We start from the raw sequence: 17,397 nt of genomic DNA, 5'->3' as shown, positions 1-17,397 counted from the left end.
TGGTCAAGGAAGGATAAAGAGAGGTGCAGAGGGCACGAGGAAGAGGAGTGGGTAAAAGGCCTGAGACTATGTTTGGGGGGCGTGTTTTTTTACGCCATACTTGTTGTGGTGCATCTGAGTTTGGATGGAGAAGGCTCTGCAGGCCCAGGGTTTTGTTGGTGATTTCTGGTTGTTTGGGGTTTTTTATTTGGTTGGGGGGATTGTTGGGGGAGATGCCATTGTGGAAAGTGGTAGAGTGGGAGAGGAGTGGTGTTGTTGCTGATTATAGAGCGGTGTAAGCTGAGTTTGGAAAATAAAACTGATTTTAAAAACTTTGCAAGAGTACTCTTGGTCTCTGGACGGCTGACATTTGGCAAGGACCCCTGGCTTAATGGAGTGACTCTTCGTTCCACATCACGTGAGCACGACATACTACGTCTCATACAAGCTACATCACCGTAGGGAGGGGGTTTTGGGATGTGTCAGTGGGGTGTCAGGAAGGTCAGCAAAAGGTGGTAGGAGAGAGTACATAAAGGTTTTGGAAAGATAGATCTCTCGGAATGGTAGAACCGGGAGGAGAGCTAGAAGAAAGCTCATGGATAGAGTTTGAAGTGCCTCTTCATCACGAGAAGCCTGAAAAATAAAGTGCTGGTAAATAGAGCCAAATATATAAGTTATTTAACTTGCTTTTTCTGGAAAACTGCTATATGCTTGAAAAGTTATTACCCAAAAAAATCTCTTTCTCTTTTCCATTGCCGCTTCCACCCTGGCGTGCAACTTGCATAAATGAGAAATAAACCAGGAGTCAAGATCAAAAATCTTACTGTTTGGAGGGCTGCGTAAACTTTATTTTTATGTGGTGGAATTATTTCCTCACTTTCATCTTCGTCATCATTGCTGTCATGGCTTTCGCTGCTTCTTCTCTAATGTTTGTTGCTTAGAAACTTGCTAGGCACCTTCTGAAGGCCTTCGCTCACTCTCATGAATTTAATTCAAGCCCATTCCATATGATTCAGCGCTTCTGGGACGAAAGACAGCTAGACGCCGCCCCCCTCGTGGATAGTTAGCAAGCTCCTGATGTGAAAATTTAATGCATAGAATCATCAAATCCCTGTTGAAATTGGGAGTAGAGGAGCCATTTAGCCCTCAATATGGGCTCGTGTATAAAGTATTACAGTGGAACTTGGTTAGTACGTTTCTGAAGGGACCACGAAAAATGAACGTACTAACCAGGAACACGTACTAACGAGGAAAGTAAATAATAGCAGTCGGGGTTATTGCAATCAGTGAAAAAGTCGTCATAATTACAATTACTATCGGTAGTTCTCATAGGATCGCCTTCCTGAACTCTTTTCACATTTAAAATCAAGAAAATGAGCGCTACCATGAAAAACAATACCATGTGAATAAAAATCGCAATTTTTCATGGACATCCCGGAGACGATTTCATGACTACGGCGTCTATCTCCCGTGATTTATCCTATATATATTTACAGAACGAGGACGAGTGAAGCTCAGACAAGCGAAGACAAGTCATTTTTCTTTCTCACAGCGTACTCGGAGAATATAACAACAACCCGGAGTAGGTCAACTGGTTTTTTAAACATCATAAAAATTGGGCAAAATTATATTGACTTTCAAATTACGGCAACAGCCGTAGACATTCGCTTCTGGAATGATACCATTTCGATTGTAAAATCGATCGATATATCGACTGATGACACTCAAGATTATTAGATTACGACGTAATTACAAGAAAATTTTATATTAAACAGTTGAAATTTACTTTCAAAATTTGTCTAATGTCGTCTGCTTTCGTTCCGAGATCAATTATTTTTAAGCTAAGCTTCGCGTGGAGATCCTGAGGATCGTCTGCTCCCGCAACAGTAGTCAAGTAAATACGCACGACGTCGAGTTTATGGAACAGTACTGCTTTAGATAATGTGGAAATTGTCTGACTCATTTCTTCATCATGATAACTCGTGCAATAGCAACAATTGCCCACTCACGAACTTTGTGCGCAGCAGTGGGCACTCCCAAGCGCTCCAAAGGCAACAGAAGGTGAGGAGCTCGGGGTGGGGAAAATTGGGGCTTCTTATTGGTTGTAGATTTTCATAGTCAGACATTCCCGAAAAATGGCCGCATTTTATTTTTCATCACGTCACAAGAATTCAGAAATGCATTTGGATAAATTACGGTAGAAGAAAGAGATGTGGAATGAATGGAAGAATGTTAATGACTAATGATAATAAATTAAATCATGAATTCAGACGTTTGCGACCCTTAAGAAGACACTAGAGAACGAATTGCGGGTTGCGTCACGGCAAGCAATTGAGCGTACTAACCAGGAAAGCGCAATTTTTTCAAACGTACTAACCAAATTCTTTTACCTGTATTTTGTTCGGATGGTACCGGGACCGAGGGAAATCGCCGTACTAAGGAGGAAAACGTACTAAGGAGGAACGTACTAACCAAGTTCCACTGTATATCATCGGTGATACCCTTACTACCTATCTCCACCTCTCGTCATTGACAACCTCAGTATTTTCCCTGACCTTCCTGTTCTCCAAAATGTAAACTTGTCTATAAAATGAGACTTTCAAATGAAAAATATGTCCTGTATCATTAAGTGACTTAATTCTCATCCTTCCTCATGTTTTCAACTTTTAATTTGAAAAGTGTTGTCACGAGGTCGCCCATTAACCCGCAAGAACATTGAAATTTGAGCAATTTTATGGACTTGCAACATTTTCTCGGTCTGATTTAATTATGTAGGGTTTAAGCAGGAGATTAGGAATACCCTGTTGGACCTTCCTCATAAGTAAAACTACGAAGTATTGTCAAAATGATGTTTACGAGTAGGCACGTAAATAGGGGAATTGTGCCATCCGTGATATTTTTACTGAGCTCCTACTTGTCCTCGATTCCTACCGTAAGTTTTAGGTGAACCCTTTCCCTCAAAAGTTGCACTATCATGTACGATTTCAGACGTTAATGCACCACAGTCAGAGGCACTGATTTTTTTGCTGCTTTTGCTGGAATAACTAGTTTTGTTGACAAATATTTTGCCGTTGTTCGTATGAACAAATCCCATTTGCTCCTGGGGACCGGGGCCAATATATTTGCAATTTCAAAATATTTCGTATTTTTGAAAGTTCATGTTATCAAATAGCACCATGTATTTACCATAGGCTTTGTGCCGGAACCACAATTTCACGACGTAATATCGAAAATTTCATAATATTCTGCTTCATATAATTGATAGTTTGCTGTAGTTATCTATCAACGCTTATCTCTGCTGCATATCTTTTTGGGAATAAGTGAAGCACATCAATAACTTCTCAAAATAATAGCAAATGGTATTATCCATGATAAATATCATTATGATCAGGGACCTTATGAGCCCTCCCCAATCACATTCTAACAAGGGTGCGTACCTGGCAACCACTACCAACTGCAGTAATTTAGCCAAACACAGCCCGCATGGCTTGGTCAGTGGATTAGAAGAACTTCTTCCTTTCTGAAGTTTACAAAATTCCACTTTATTTTTGAGAATTTTACTGGATCTCATGTTAGTGTGTCTTTCTTTGATACAAATTCTGTTTCATTACAGGGAGAGCTGCGAAATAAAGTTGTAAAATTGGTAGAGGCTTTGAAGACTGATGCAGAGGAGGTATATTTGGATTTTTTGGACAATGGACCTTACACATCAGAGTGGAAAGCACTTGGTGAGTTCTTAGGTGTATGCATCATACAGATCAGGAAGATATGCCTCTGAGCAGAAGGAAATCACAGCTTAATGTAATATTTTAGATTTATTCATTACATTCTGTCTGTTTGAAATTTTAGATGCTCTCCAATTCCTAAAGGATGTGAGGTCAAGGTGTAAATCCATACGGGATAGAGAAATTCAGCTACAGGAAGATATGAAAACATATGATATTACCCCTCCTGTTTTGAGTGAATTGGATGAAATAGATAAGGTTCTGACCATAATTTTTTTGTAAAATTCTTATGCTCACAATTTTCAAAAGATACTTTATCTAATTCACTGGCCAGCTTGCCGAATTTGATATTCCTCTCTCAATTGCTGCATTTAATTTCAGGAAATATCAACTATTGAGCTTGTGTGGGATGTTGTCCATGAAATAGATGAGAGCTGGGGAAATAGTACAACTGACCCCTTCCGCACTATCAAAGGAGATGAACTTGATCCCAAGGTTGCCTAGATATTAGATTGCTTGATGATGAAATGACATTTAAAGGTTGATACATATGTGGAATTCCAAAACCCAATGCCTTTATGAAATATTTCTTCTCTGTCTTTTTAGGTTCATTCATCATATAGAAAGATAGTCAGACTTCATCGTGAATTGAAATCAAAAGAGTGGCAAATCATAACTTACATGAAGGAGAAGGTTGAGAAAATGAGACGAAACTTACCTGTTATTAATGCTCTTCTAAACCCAAGTTTACGTGAACGTCACTGGGATCAAATAAAGGCTGTTGTGCAAATGCAAGTTCAAACTGCAAACTATTGCCTCTTTATTTTTGGTGATTTCTTTGGATTATGTTTTATTACTGAGGCATTTAACAGTACAGTGAGTCCTCGTTTAACGTCACTTACCGTTCCTGAAAAATGTGACGATAAATGAAATGACATTAATCGAAACATAATATCCCATAAGAAACAAAAACTCAAGAGTTCTACATGGAAAAATGCCTTGAAATCACTTTTTAGGTTCCTGAAAACCATTATGTAAAGTAAAACGTTGCGCACCTGCTTAAGAATTCATTTAGCAGAAAATTTGCTATAACCGAAATCGCAATTAACAATAAACACACCGTTTTAAACTTCGTTTAGACTGACTGTATTACCGCCAGCAAAACGAACAACCTGCAATGCCCGCCGCTTCGCATTTTTTTCTCGCGCGAAATTTAAAAGTCTTGACGTTATCGCAAAGCGAAGGTGCGATAAACGAGTGACGGTCTCAAAATTTTCGTGACGTTATCGCGAAATGACTTTAAACGGGGTGACGTAGAACGAGGACTCACTGTAGACTCTTTTTATTGTGAAAATCATTATTTCAGAGGGAATTCTTGGCCCTGTCATTAGGGGTATGTTAACGTATTGTAAAAGAAACAATACATATTAGAGATGTGCAAATAGTATCCACAAATGCTCGAATACTAGAAAGTATTCTATATTCAAGATCTTGAATAATTATACTTAAAATTACGATCTCGAATACCTCGAATTTTGGGATATGCACTGTCGCATGCTCGTCGTTCTTGTGTTCAATTGTTTTGAACCTGTGAATATTTTCGGCTTCACATTTCAGTGCAAAATTCAATCATAAATCATACAAATGCCTCCAATTCTATTCCAAAACATGAACATTTACCAGCAAAAGAATGAACAAGCAATATAAGTAGTTGAAGCTAGTTTTTTCTGAGTATGTATTTTGAAAATTATTACGAACATCTACATTTTTTGGAACCATCCAGTGGTGGTTCCAGATAGGGGCTAAGGAGCGCTAAAGCCTCCTTCTTGGGTATTCAATTTTCACTAGGTAAACTGATTATTTTCCTTATGCAGGCATCCGCGGCTCGAGGAGTATGAAGATACGTCTCTTTCGTCTTTAAAAGGACCATATTCGCTTTCCTTTCTTCCCTCCGGATGATATCTCGGTGGTATCCATTTTTCTGAATTACTTTCCTCAGGTGTTTTTTCTCCTTATCTAGGGAATTGTCGTCACAAATAGTTAGGGCTCAGTGGAATAGGGTCCTGATTACAGAGCTCTTCTGCAGTGGATGGTGGTGTGAAGAATATTGTAGGTACCGCTCCGTACTTTTTCCTGTAGACCTCATGGCCTAGTCTCCCGTCGGTCTTCTTCTTCACAAGGACGTCTAAGAATGGTAGGCATTTGTCTATTTCTATCTCCATCGTAAACTTGATGGAGTCGTCTTGCTGGTTTAAATGCTGTAGGAATAGATACAGCTCTTTCTCTCCGTGCTGCTGAGCTGTTTCTATTCCTACAGCATTTATCGAAAGCAAAGAGCTGTATCTATTCCTACAGCATTTAAACCAGCAAGACGACTCCATCAAGTTTACAATGGAGATAGAAATAGACAAATGCCTACCATTCTTAGACGTCCTCGTGAAGAAGAAGACCGACGGGAGACTAGGCCATGAGGTCTACAGGAAAAAGACCCACACGGAGCGGTACCTACAATACTCTTCACACCACCATCCACTGCAGAAGAGCTCTGTAATCAGGACCCTATTCCACCGAGCCCTAACTATTTGTGACGACAATTCCCTAGATAAGGAGAAAAAACACCTGAGGAAAGTAATGGAGAAAAATGGATACCACCGAGATATCATCCGGAGGGAAGAAAGGAAAGCGAATATGGCCCTTTTAAAGACCGGTGACCAACCTGCAGAAGAAAAGTTGAAACCTACCGCTTTCGCAATGATCCCCTATGTTGCAGGAACCGCAGAGAGGATTTCACGCGTTCTCGGCAAACGCAATGTAATCACAAGGTTCAATTGCGTCTCCAAGACCAGAAGCCTTCTCGTCAGAGTAAAAGACCGAGTTCCTACGCAGTCGAAGAGCGGAGTGTATGAAGTCAAGTGCAGCTGTGGGAGTAGCTACATAGGCCAGACCTCCAGATCCCTCAAGTGCCGCCTAATGGAGCATCAAAGGGCAACTAAAAACAGACAATTTCGACTTTCTGCCATAGCAGTGCACATATGGACAGGCCCTACCCATAACATCAATTTTGATGAAGCGAAGCTTATTTCCGAAGAAAGGAGATATTTTCCACGCCTGATACGGGAAGCCATCGAAATAAGCAAGACTCAAGATAATTTCAATAGGGAAGACGGCTATCCCCTTCCGCATGCCTGGAAACGAGTTTTGCGTGGAAAAAGACACAGCAGCGACAGCCAATCACAGATGACCTAGCCTCTACGGACAGATATATAAGGCGGCCAATTCACTGCATCATTACTTCACTGACCTGAAGAAGCCGACTGTAACGCCGGCGAAACTGTCGTCCGAGAACAATGGACCCACGCGGTGTATTACCCGAAAGAGACGTATCTTCAAACTGATTATTTTGTTCAGACCCCCACTACTGGTGGGAGGTAACTCCCACAAGCCCCTCACTCAGCCCCCCCCCCCCCTTGTCCTTATCCTGGATCAGCCACTGGTCCCATCAACTTCATAATAACAAGAGTCTACTGTATTGCATAGTCGCCACTACTCATAAGCACAATTTTAATTATTTTTTTGACAGTAGGATGTTTGCTATTAAATGTTGCAATTTTCTACTCAGCAGTCCAACCCGTAAAAAGATTTTCTTTTAATATTATTTGTGTTAGTAGTACTTTTAATGCTTAAAAGTTAAACTAAGGTTTCCTCAACAAATAGTTATCCTCACCAAATCATTTTTTTATCATTTACAGAGATTTTGATCACTTATCTGATTCATTTACATTGGAATCAATAGAGGAGTACAAATTGAGCCGTTTTTATGATGAAATATATGACATATCAAGTGCTGCCACAATGGAGCTGAACATTGAGCAGGTGAGAAATTTTCAGGATTTTTTATTCTTGCTATTTCAGTGTGAGGAAATTGTTAAATTATGGTATGTAGCCATTGTTATCTTAAGCTCTTCAAAGTAATGGGTGTGAGAAATTTTTATTGGGCAAAATTCCTGTTATTCAATAATGTATAGGATCTTGAGTTTTATGTTATTTTGTAAAATATCTTACTTTTAGAGGTCTTCATCAATAATAGCTCAATTTTAAACTCTCATTAAGGTTTAGGAGATTTATATCACTTCCTTCAGCTGCATTACTGGATATTTTTCTTTGATCACCTTAAACCCCTCTCTTAACGCAAACGCTAGTCCCCAACTTAACCCTCGGTATCAATTCTGTCTTAGTGGTTAAGGTTGTAACAACATTCTCGTCCAGACAATGAGGAATATCTATTCATGAATTGGCTATTTTTGCTCTCTTTGCTGAAGGTAAGGTAATTTTTAAGGAAGTTAGCTGTTAAGTTTTTTATGCATGCATAAATTACCTTCACAAGCAAAAAATTACAATTTTTGGAAATGTTATTCAGCAGGAACATTGTTTTTCAGTGAAGAATAAGTGCATATTATCTTCCCATAATTTGCTGTAAGAACAGTGTTATTTCTGTAATATTCACCTCTTTCAATGTATTTTTATTGCAGGGCCTGTTGAGTATAAAATCACTCTGGGAGAGTATTGACCTAGATATTGTTCCTCATAAAGTAAAGGGAGTTTATCGAATAAAAGGTGTTGATGACATTTTTTCATACATTGAGGAAAATCAAGTTTCATTGGCCGTAATGAAGTCCACAAGGTACAGAGTTTGCTTCTATGTAATTAGGTATAAGTGTTTATATGATATGTGCAGTGTGAGGATTAACTAAGTAAACATCTTAATTCCCATCATTTGTACCATATTTTCTGACCTATTAGATATGATTTTTTGTTTATAATTGGCTGAAGGTAACTGCCTGGTCCAGGGGTAGTATGCGTCTTATAAGACCTGTAAATGTCTGTAAAATTTTGATGTTACAAAAATTCCAAGAAACGTCATTATTAAAGTGGAAATGTCAGTGAAAATTTTAAGCAGTCAGTAAATTTTTTTTCTATCTATCCCTACTAAGCAAGAATTCTCGCCCAAAGCATTTATCGTAGTTTTTGTGATTGATTACTTGGGGTGCAGCTTCTTAAACTATGGACTTGTAATTCCCCAGAGAGTTTGGGTGACAATGACAGTGAAGAACAATAAAACTGGGTGGTATGTAAGTTGAGAAATACTTTACGAGATATACACCATTTCTTTGAAATTATAATTTTTAACCTGTTGTTCAGAAAAGCTATAACATTACTAGGTCCTTGGTATTAATCACTTACAGCTGAACTTACAAATTACCAAGAGCTTTGTCCATAATCGTACACTGTGCATCATTTGTTTTCAATGTGGAGCAGGAACAAATTTCTTTTTGATTACACAGCTTAAATTAAAAACATTAAAACATGTTATTGTTTCATTAGAACACAGGTTTTAATGAAAAAAATAAAATACAAAGCATTGGTCTCATACATTATACTTATCTTAAAAGTGACAATCTCTTGGAAGCTACCCATCACAGTCTGCTTCAACTGAAGGGGCTCATCAGCGCTTCTATTTGGCCATGGGTTTAAATGCCCAGATATCTAATTTGATTGCCACACTATAGGCGAATATTCAAAAGAGGAAATAATGAAACTGCAATGAAATTTCACAATTGTTTATGCCATATAATTGTATTTTATACTTTCAAGAACATGCATACATATATCATTTCCCCATTTCCTATACGTCTTTTGGATACATATTCAGAGTGAAACATCAGCTTTGGTTTTTTTATTGCCCATGAATAGCCAACCCTTCCTCATTGTTTGCGGCTGATATTTAGTCTAAAATTGATGGCCAATATGCAGACAATTACGTTAGTGGAGTTCAAAATTTTATATGCAGTCTTCACCACCATGATTAATCTTGGTCCAAAATTCTGTTTGGGTCAGTGTCACAGAATGCTCGTGAGACAGTGGTGGAGTAGAAATTTCTTGAAATAACGGAATTATTTTGTGAATAGAATCACCTTATCCCTAACCAGTCTCAAAATGATGACAACCTTTTATTGTCATTTGTCATGGTGAAATTGGTATTTTGAATACCAATGCTCATTATGAGTCATCCTTGATTAAGCAATTATAGAGATTTTAATTAAGGGAAACTAATTTTATTTGTTTATAGGGATGTATTTTTTCATTAGTTTTGATAATTTCAATATTTTCATAATTAAACTTTATGAAAATTGTTTTCAAGAAAAATCTTTGAGTTAAAGTGTGCATATTTCAGGTTTGTTGAACCATTTATTAAAGAAGTTGAGTATTGGGAAAAATCTTTGGTGCATATGGTTGAAGTCCTTGAGATGCTCCTCACTGTTCAACGTCAGTATCTATACTTGGAGGTGAGTTGGTAATATTGTTTATTAATATGCTTTAAATGATATTAAAACTTGAGAATGTTGTCGTGTAGATATAAATCTAGAATCGGCTGCCTGATGCAGTGAGCCATGGTAAAAATTTTATTATAGTATTCTACCGATTAAGGTAGGTTTCCATGGAGTACTAAAGAGGTGATCTGGGAGCCTCCCTTTCCTTCCAGCACTGCCTTCTTTAATTCACTGTAAGGCCTACTCTCTTTCAATCTATCTAGAAATCCTATTCTTTTCCTTCCCCTCCCTCGTTTCCCCAACATATGGTAAAAATTATGTTAAGAAATTCATACTATTACACACAGTGATATTTTGTCCTGGAATAATTCTATACCTTACCATTTGTTAAGTCTATGATTTGTGTTTCAGCCTATATTAAGTGAGGATTTTTCCTAAATTATCTGGGCTCTGAGTGTCTTACCTTAATATGTACTGTGGCTGTACCATCATAGTTCATGTCAAGTGAAATAGAAAGTTTTAGTTAGCTTTGACTTGGTGTCCCCCTTCACCATGATGCTGGCATAGAGCCATTATCATCATCCATGGAATATACCTTGAGAGAACACAGCCAACCTGGTGGAGATATGTGTAAAAACAATGTACAGTGGAACCTCGATCTGTCGTTTTTCTGGGGGATGGATGAAAAAAAACGATGAATGCGGGAAAACGATCAATGCGGGAAAACGATCGATGCGGGAATGTTTGTCCGGGTTGCCTATGTCCCAGGAAACGCTGGATTTTTGCGAATTATGATATTCATTAATCGATTCAAACAAGATTTTAGCTGATTACGGGAATATTATTGCTTTATCGAAACACTTAGGTCATATTGTTGATTTGACTTATCTCTCTTTCAAATATCCTAAAGGAACAAGCCGCCTTGCTAAAAAATGTTTGCACTCCACTCGGAATTTTCACTACTATTGTGCATTTCTATCTGATGTAAAAATTCTTATCCATCAAATGCCATTTCAAGTACACGTATTTACGAGAGAAATGTGCGTGTTATGCCTCAAACAACTGATTTCGCCGTCGCAGTGATTGGTTATGAGATGGATCAAGAAGGCCAAAAATAGTTTATTATTTGAAATGTTCCTTTCTAGCAATTAAATTTTTAATATGATTGAGGCAATGTGGCGTTAATCATCAGCGGCACGCCCACCTGATCCTCGGCTTCATCCCACTTCTTGTTTTCACCAGGGATCTTGCCCTACCCCCACCCCTGCCATCATGTACAATACTAGTGGACATACCGAGGCGTTCTGCAATATTCACGTATTTCTAGCCCGGATTCTTTTCTTCATCATCAATTATTTTCAGTCCATCTTTTAAAGTTCTCACTTGTGTCTTCGGAAGGGCCATGGTCCGAAGACGAATAAGAATAAAACCAATGAAAATGAAACCGGACTCCATTGAACCCACACGGAAAACACTCGCTAGTTTTAAGTCAACCCACCCCGGAAAGTACGGAACCACTCGTACAAGGTGAAGTTCAGCACTAATGCTATCGCGTACGGCATAGGCAGAGCTTACTGCAGAGGGTGAAGCATGACCATATGACTGCGCAATGACATTTTTATCCTATAGAGAAGGCAACTTACCCACTCATTTCTAACAATAAGTAGCTTAGCTCTAGATGAGCAGATGAATTCAGATTGCTAGTAGAGAGAAACAAAATATCCTGAGAAGACATCGCTTCGTTAGCAACTCAGGCAAGTGAGACTTGTAGCATAACTCATAAATTGTAGCCAGACGCCCTGTTTTCGAAAAAAAATCGCATCAACTGCCGTGAAGCTCACTATCAGCTGCGAGGGTATCGATATTCGCCGAAAATCACCATTGTATTATTCCAACTATTTCCTTTCTTAAAATGCTTAAATAACGTTAGAATTACGTCGTGTTTGGTATCATTCTTTACTGAATTACATGCAAATCACTAATATCTCAATCTAATAAAAGTATAATACCAATTACCGAAATTCATTTTTAGACACCTTTTGGGCTAATTGGTGATTCATGCAGCAGTTGACCTCCAGAAGTGGGGATCTTTGAAGCGAGTCGGCTAAAAAAAAAAGTCAGCGGTCGAGAAAGGGGGAGGCGTGAAAAAGGTTTCTTCTGTTCTCGAGTAACTTGATATTTTCTTTTGAAGCTAAGGTCGTCGTAATATGATCCCTGCTCGAGCTGGGACCTATTTTTTATTTTGGAGAAGAGGAAAGCTTCAACCGGGGGGAGGCGAGTGCTGAATGGAGGGGGATACCAGATCTTGGGAAATGCGCTAATGTAACTATCCCATGGCACTCTGCTTCTCCCTATCGCATTTCAATCTCCTGGGGAAGATTCAAACTATGTGTCTGTCGTTATTAGCCGTAAATAACACGTTGTAAACACTTAGTCTCATTTTTATCAAACGATGAATGCGGGAAAATTATTCGACGGGACCGCGATCTTCAAACGATCAATACGGGAAAATGATACTTTGGGGAACGATAGATGCAGGAAAAAATTACATTGTCCTTATGGAACTTAATTTGGGACCAGGAGCCGCGAACGATGAATGCGGGAAAACGATGAATGCGGGAAAACGATGAATGCGGGAAAACGATGAATGCGGGAACATAAATCGGGGTTCCACTGTATTTCAAGTGGAAAGGCAAATATTACCAGTTGACAGGAACTGCAATGGGATTTCACATCTCTACCACAGTGACCAGCATATGAGTAGAAGAATTAGAAATGACACCTCTGAGAACGCCCCAAAAAATCATCAATGTGGCTGCTGTATGTGGATGACACCTTTTTAATACGGAGACATGGCAGAGAAAAGCTGGTAGGGTTCCACTTCTGTATAAATGGTATTGATGAAGACATGAAATTTACGAATGAAGAGGAAAGCTGCAGTTACCCTTCACTGATATACTTATTGCTAGAATAGAAAATGGAATCTTGGGATACTTTGTATTTAGAAAGCCAACCAGCACCAACAGCCATCTCCTTTGGGATCCCCTCACAACTCAGGATAGATGAAACAGATTACCACAATGATCTACCAATGAAGACAATGGGGAGGAAGAGTTAAAAAAATTAATGGAAATACTGTTGAAGAATGTATGTGGAAGAAAAGAAACTCCTGTATATTAAAATCCCTTTCAGAAGATAAGACCGAGGAGCAGAAAAAAGTCTTCTTGTCATACTTTCAAAGAGTCTTGGATAAAATATGAATTTAGAATATTGCAAAGGCATCAGATAAGAACCTCATACAATCACGCAAAAATAAAGGGTGTTATCCAAAACTTGAAAAAAAGAGACAAAATGGAAACGGAGGGAGTATATTGACTAAAATGCAGCACACATGACCAAGTGTATGTGGGCAAAATGGGTTGGATAATTAAGACTAGAATCAAGAGTTCAGCTCAGAAAAGATAAAGGACAAAGGAGTAGAGAATTAATGACACCATCCATACATATCTGTGTCATCCATAAGACTAAAGGGATTATTCAAGCATACAATAAGTATTATACGTAGTAGCATCCATAAGATTGACCCATATGCCTCCAGGGATAATAGAATTGCATAATAAATCAGGCAAATCTTTCAACTTGATGAGTAATTTTCTGGTAATTCATGAAATGTAACTGAAAGTCAATGTGAATATTCACTTTGATAAATACAACTTTGATAATACAAAAAGTCACATGGTATATCAATTTGGTTATGATCTGAATGGAATATCATGAATAACCCTGCATTTCTTTTTGAAGATCGATATATTGAGTATATGGACATGGTTTTTTAATACATTAGAATTTCCCATTTGCAAACGTCTAATTAACCAAGTGGCACCATTTATGAACTACTCGCCAGCCCCTGATTGTACACATAGGGAAAGCTGCGTAAAAGAACCTCCGATAGGGTGGTTTCCTATTGTTTTTTTATTGCCTAAATCGAAAGATTATTACTCCTGGAGTATGTATTTCATGCTTTTAGATTTTTAAGACATGTTTCCCTGAGCTCTGTGCCTCATGTATGCATTGGTAATCTCAGACGATGTAAAACTCCTATCTACTCGTATAGAAACTAGGTCCCTGTGACGTCATGTGGAGTGGAATCGCATGGCCGCCAATCTGGCCTTTTTCAAATGAGGATAAAATTGACCATTGCCATTCGTCTAAACTGGTATTTCTAAAACCAAATAATTTGTATACTATGAATACACTAATGGTGGGTAACGAAACGCAATCAATGACTTTCGTTTTCTTTGATGAAGGAAACTACCCTATTTGCAAAACTTAAATTTATTGCTTTATGAATCACCTACCTGGACCCTTGAAAGTGATATCACCTCCTTTTTTTGAAGTCTTGTCGTTTGTCAATTGTCCACAGTAATGAAAGAAGCTCACCCATTGGACATTAGAGAAATGTGTGAAAACATTGAAAACGTTGCCATGCTCTTCTCAGCATGAGAATTGAATTTGTGTTAATATTGTCTCTATGATAATATTATTTGAAATCTTTTTCAGAATATTTTCTTAGGAGAAGATATTAGAAAGCAGCTTCCTGAGGAGTCTGGTGATTTTGACATTATCTCATCTGATTGGAAAGCACTTACAACCAAGTTATACAATGAAAAAAATGCTCTCATTTGCTCTCAATTTCCCGGTTAGTAATCTATGATTAGTCTTTATAAGGGTAAATCAAGAACAAAAAAAAATATGCATGTGTTAAATCACTAATATTTTTATTGAGAATTAATTTTTTCCCCTCTCAATCTTTCTTTGATGAAATTTGGTTGCTAATACCAAAATATCCATTGTGAAACTCTGAATCAGGATCATACATATATAATGCATGGGATTGCAAGTGATTGCCAACCCATCCCAATTGAGTTGCTATGCTCACAGATTCAATTTCATCATTCATAAAGCATTCTCTTAACCCATTTATGCCGAAGGTTTGAAAAATGCAAATTTTACCCTGATTTTTACATATTGTCGATAAAAATACGTATGAAAACAATATCCGAAAGAAAGAACGATGCATCTCTTGCCAATTATTAATTACGAAGTGTTCCAAAAATGGAACACTAGGCAAATCCACTACTATGACGTACTCATTGATAGCATGCAAAAAATTTGATTCAGACTTTTATTAACTCACTATTAAGAATGATATCCAGGTTAACACTCAACATGAAAGGATACATTGCAGTTTTTACATTGAAAAGTGGTATTTTTGTGGCTTTGAACACAGCGAGTTTGCTTGCCCTGCGTTACATTCTGATGATTCATGAGGTCATGGCGTGAGTCAAGTTTACGATTCATAGATTTCATGATTTCACGGTCTCTCTTTCCCACCAGGCTCAATAGAATTACTGTATGTCTCTATATATTGACAGGTCAAACGGCAACGAAATTCAAGAAGATCCATTGGCTTCAATCGTCTTTATGCAATTGCCAATCATTTTGTAAAGCCAGCTCAAAGCAGAATAACCGGAGGGCTCGAGTACCATTTCTTTCCACGGTTTAATGCTTGAAACTAGTCAATATTTTCGTCAGCTCGGCCCACTCCTCCCATATACTGATTATAGGCCTTGATCGAATTTGACTGAGTAACTTGTATCTTTCTTCTTCTTTCTGCTTTTGAGAATAACGACTGACTGTTACAAAGGATTGACACCGGCACCAGAAGATGCAACAGTTACAACACTTTTATCATTTCATCTACAAAAAATATTGTCTTTCCCATCAATTCAGTAATCGAATGTGCCCCAATATTTTTTTTATTTAGGGTAGCATCAGATAGTAAAGGAGGTTTGTCAACGCGATCTTTTCTCGCTATGCCAGTTGCTTGGTGGACCATTGATGAAGTTTATCAAGGAGTGCAATATTTGTAAACAAGTTGTCGAACACAAAATGGTATTTACCGGGATGCTGCGTTGTGAGTACCTCAGTGAATTGCAAAACAATTGAAGCACTTACACCATATTATTAGTATTGAATGTTCGGTTTTTTCCTTGATAAGGCTGAAACCAGCAAATGTAGCCTAGACGCACCAGAATTTATACCCAAACCGAATAGGCTTACCCCGAATGAGCTGTCTGCACCCATCACGACCGAAATAGGGAATCTTGGCCTCATCAAAGCAGATGAAGTATATTTCATTTGGCACAAATTTCATACATCTGTCATTCAGAAGCTCAGTTAGAGGCCGCAACTTGGAAAACTTGTCCGTGTGGTTCAAGTTATAGTTGTCAGCAAAATGCAAATTTGAAAATATTGTTATAAATCGGTCACGTCTCATTGCACCACTAACTAGAGAATTACGCGAATCTGGTCTTTGCTCCCAAAGCATACTTCATCTCGGAACAGAAACGTAACCACTCAGAAAAATTATTCCCAAAAAACACCGACAGCGAGTTCAAGGTTCACTTCAATGTCCAGAAATAGTTCTAAATATTCTGAAGGGGTTTTCATTTTCGTGATTTGTTCTTCTGAAACTCTACCTTCTACTGACTGGGCAGTCAGATAGGCTTTCTTTCATTTGCGCACAACTTTGGTAACGTTTTTTCTTTGGGTAATAAGAAGTTGAGGCGAAGCAGAAGCCGATGCACCGCCATTTTCAATAGTGTCATCATCCGGTATCAGAAAAAGGTAAAACTTCTCGTCAGAAGAACCATGAATGTGATGATCAGAAGCGTGCAGCAATAAACCGGGAAGATAATTAATTGTTACACGCCTAATTACTTACTTGATTTAAAATTAAAGTGAATTTTTCAGTGCGCATGAATGCACGCATAATAGTAGTGGATTTGCCTAGTGTTCCAAAAATGGAACACCGTTAAATAAAAGCTTATAACTAAAACAAAATTGGCTGATTCAAAAATTTCTTCAATAAGCACTGTAGGTTAACTATTACTGAACATGCAGGGAAAAATTTACAACATTTGCACGTAATGGCAAATAGTTATTAATATAACATTAGAGATGGTCACAGAAAAACTGCCTTGAAAAAAATGACCGATATTTCTCAACACACTGGCTGCGATGGGTTGGCAAAACTGACTAAATCATTCCACCCCATAATGCAATATATCTTTATAAAGATGTACAGAAAGAAAAACCGTGGCATATTTGTATGTAATGAGTCGTAGTCGTTAAATTAGAAAGTCACAGCAGGTGTTCCAAAAATGGAACACTAGGCATAAATGGGTTAAGACACTTTGGTACTCCTTAGACTTATTGCTAATTATGCACTGCATGCTGCATTGGTCTATGCTTGATTTTTTGCTACTGTATATGTTTTTACATTTGTCTTTTCATTTTTA

General features: G+C 38.0%; 1 protein-coding gene across 1 annotated transcript in view; it reads left to right on the top strand.

Moving 5' to 3' along the window:
• The first annotated feature begins 3,362 nt into the window (after positions 1–3,362).
• LOC124158194 (dynein axonemal heavy chain 2) overlaps positions 3,363–17,397 on the top strand; it is a 154,769-nt gene continuing 140,734 nt past the window's right edge. Inside the window, exons 1-9 of the mRNA XM_046533382.1 lie at positions 3,363–3,470; positions 3,593–3,707; positions 3,829–3,962; positions 4,086–4,199; positions 4,311–4,493; positions 7,452–7,577; positions 8,234–8,385; positions 9,937–10,048; positions 14,594–14,732. Of these exons, the coding sequence (XP_046389338.1) occupies positions 3,363–3,470; positions 3,593–3,707; positions 3,829–3,962; positions 4,086–4,199; positions 4,311–4,493; positions 7,452–7,577; positions 8,234–8,385; positions 9,937–10,048; positions 14,594–14,732 (1,183 nt within the window). The remainder of the gene's footprint in view (positions 3,471–3,592; positions 3,708–3,828; positions 3,963–4,085; positions 4,200–4,310; positions 4,494–7,451; positions 7,578–8,233; positions 8,386–9,936; positions 10,049–14,593; positions 14,733–17,397) is intronic.

Source organism: Ischnura elegans, chromosome 4 (assembly GCF_921293095.1).
Source record: "Ischnura elegans chromosome 4, ioIscEleg1.1, whole genome shotgun sequence".
Taxonomy (NCBI): Eukaryota; Metazoa; Arthropoda; class Insecta; order Odonata; family Coenagrionidae; genus Ischnura; species Ischnura elegans.
Note: the sequence above shows the minus strand (reverse complement) of the source record. Positions and strands in the feature narration are given on the sequence as shown.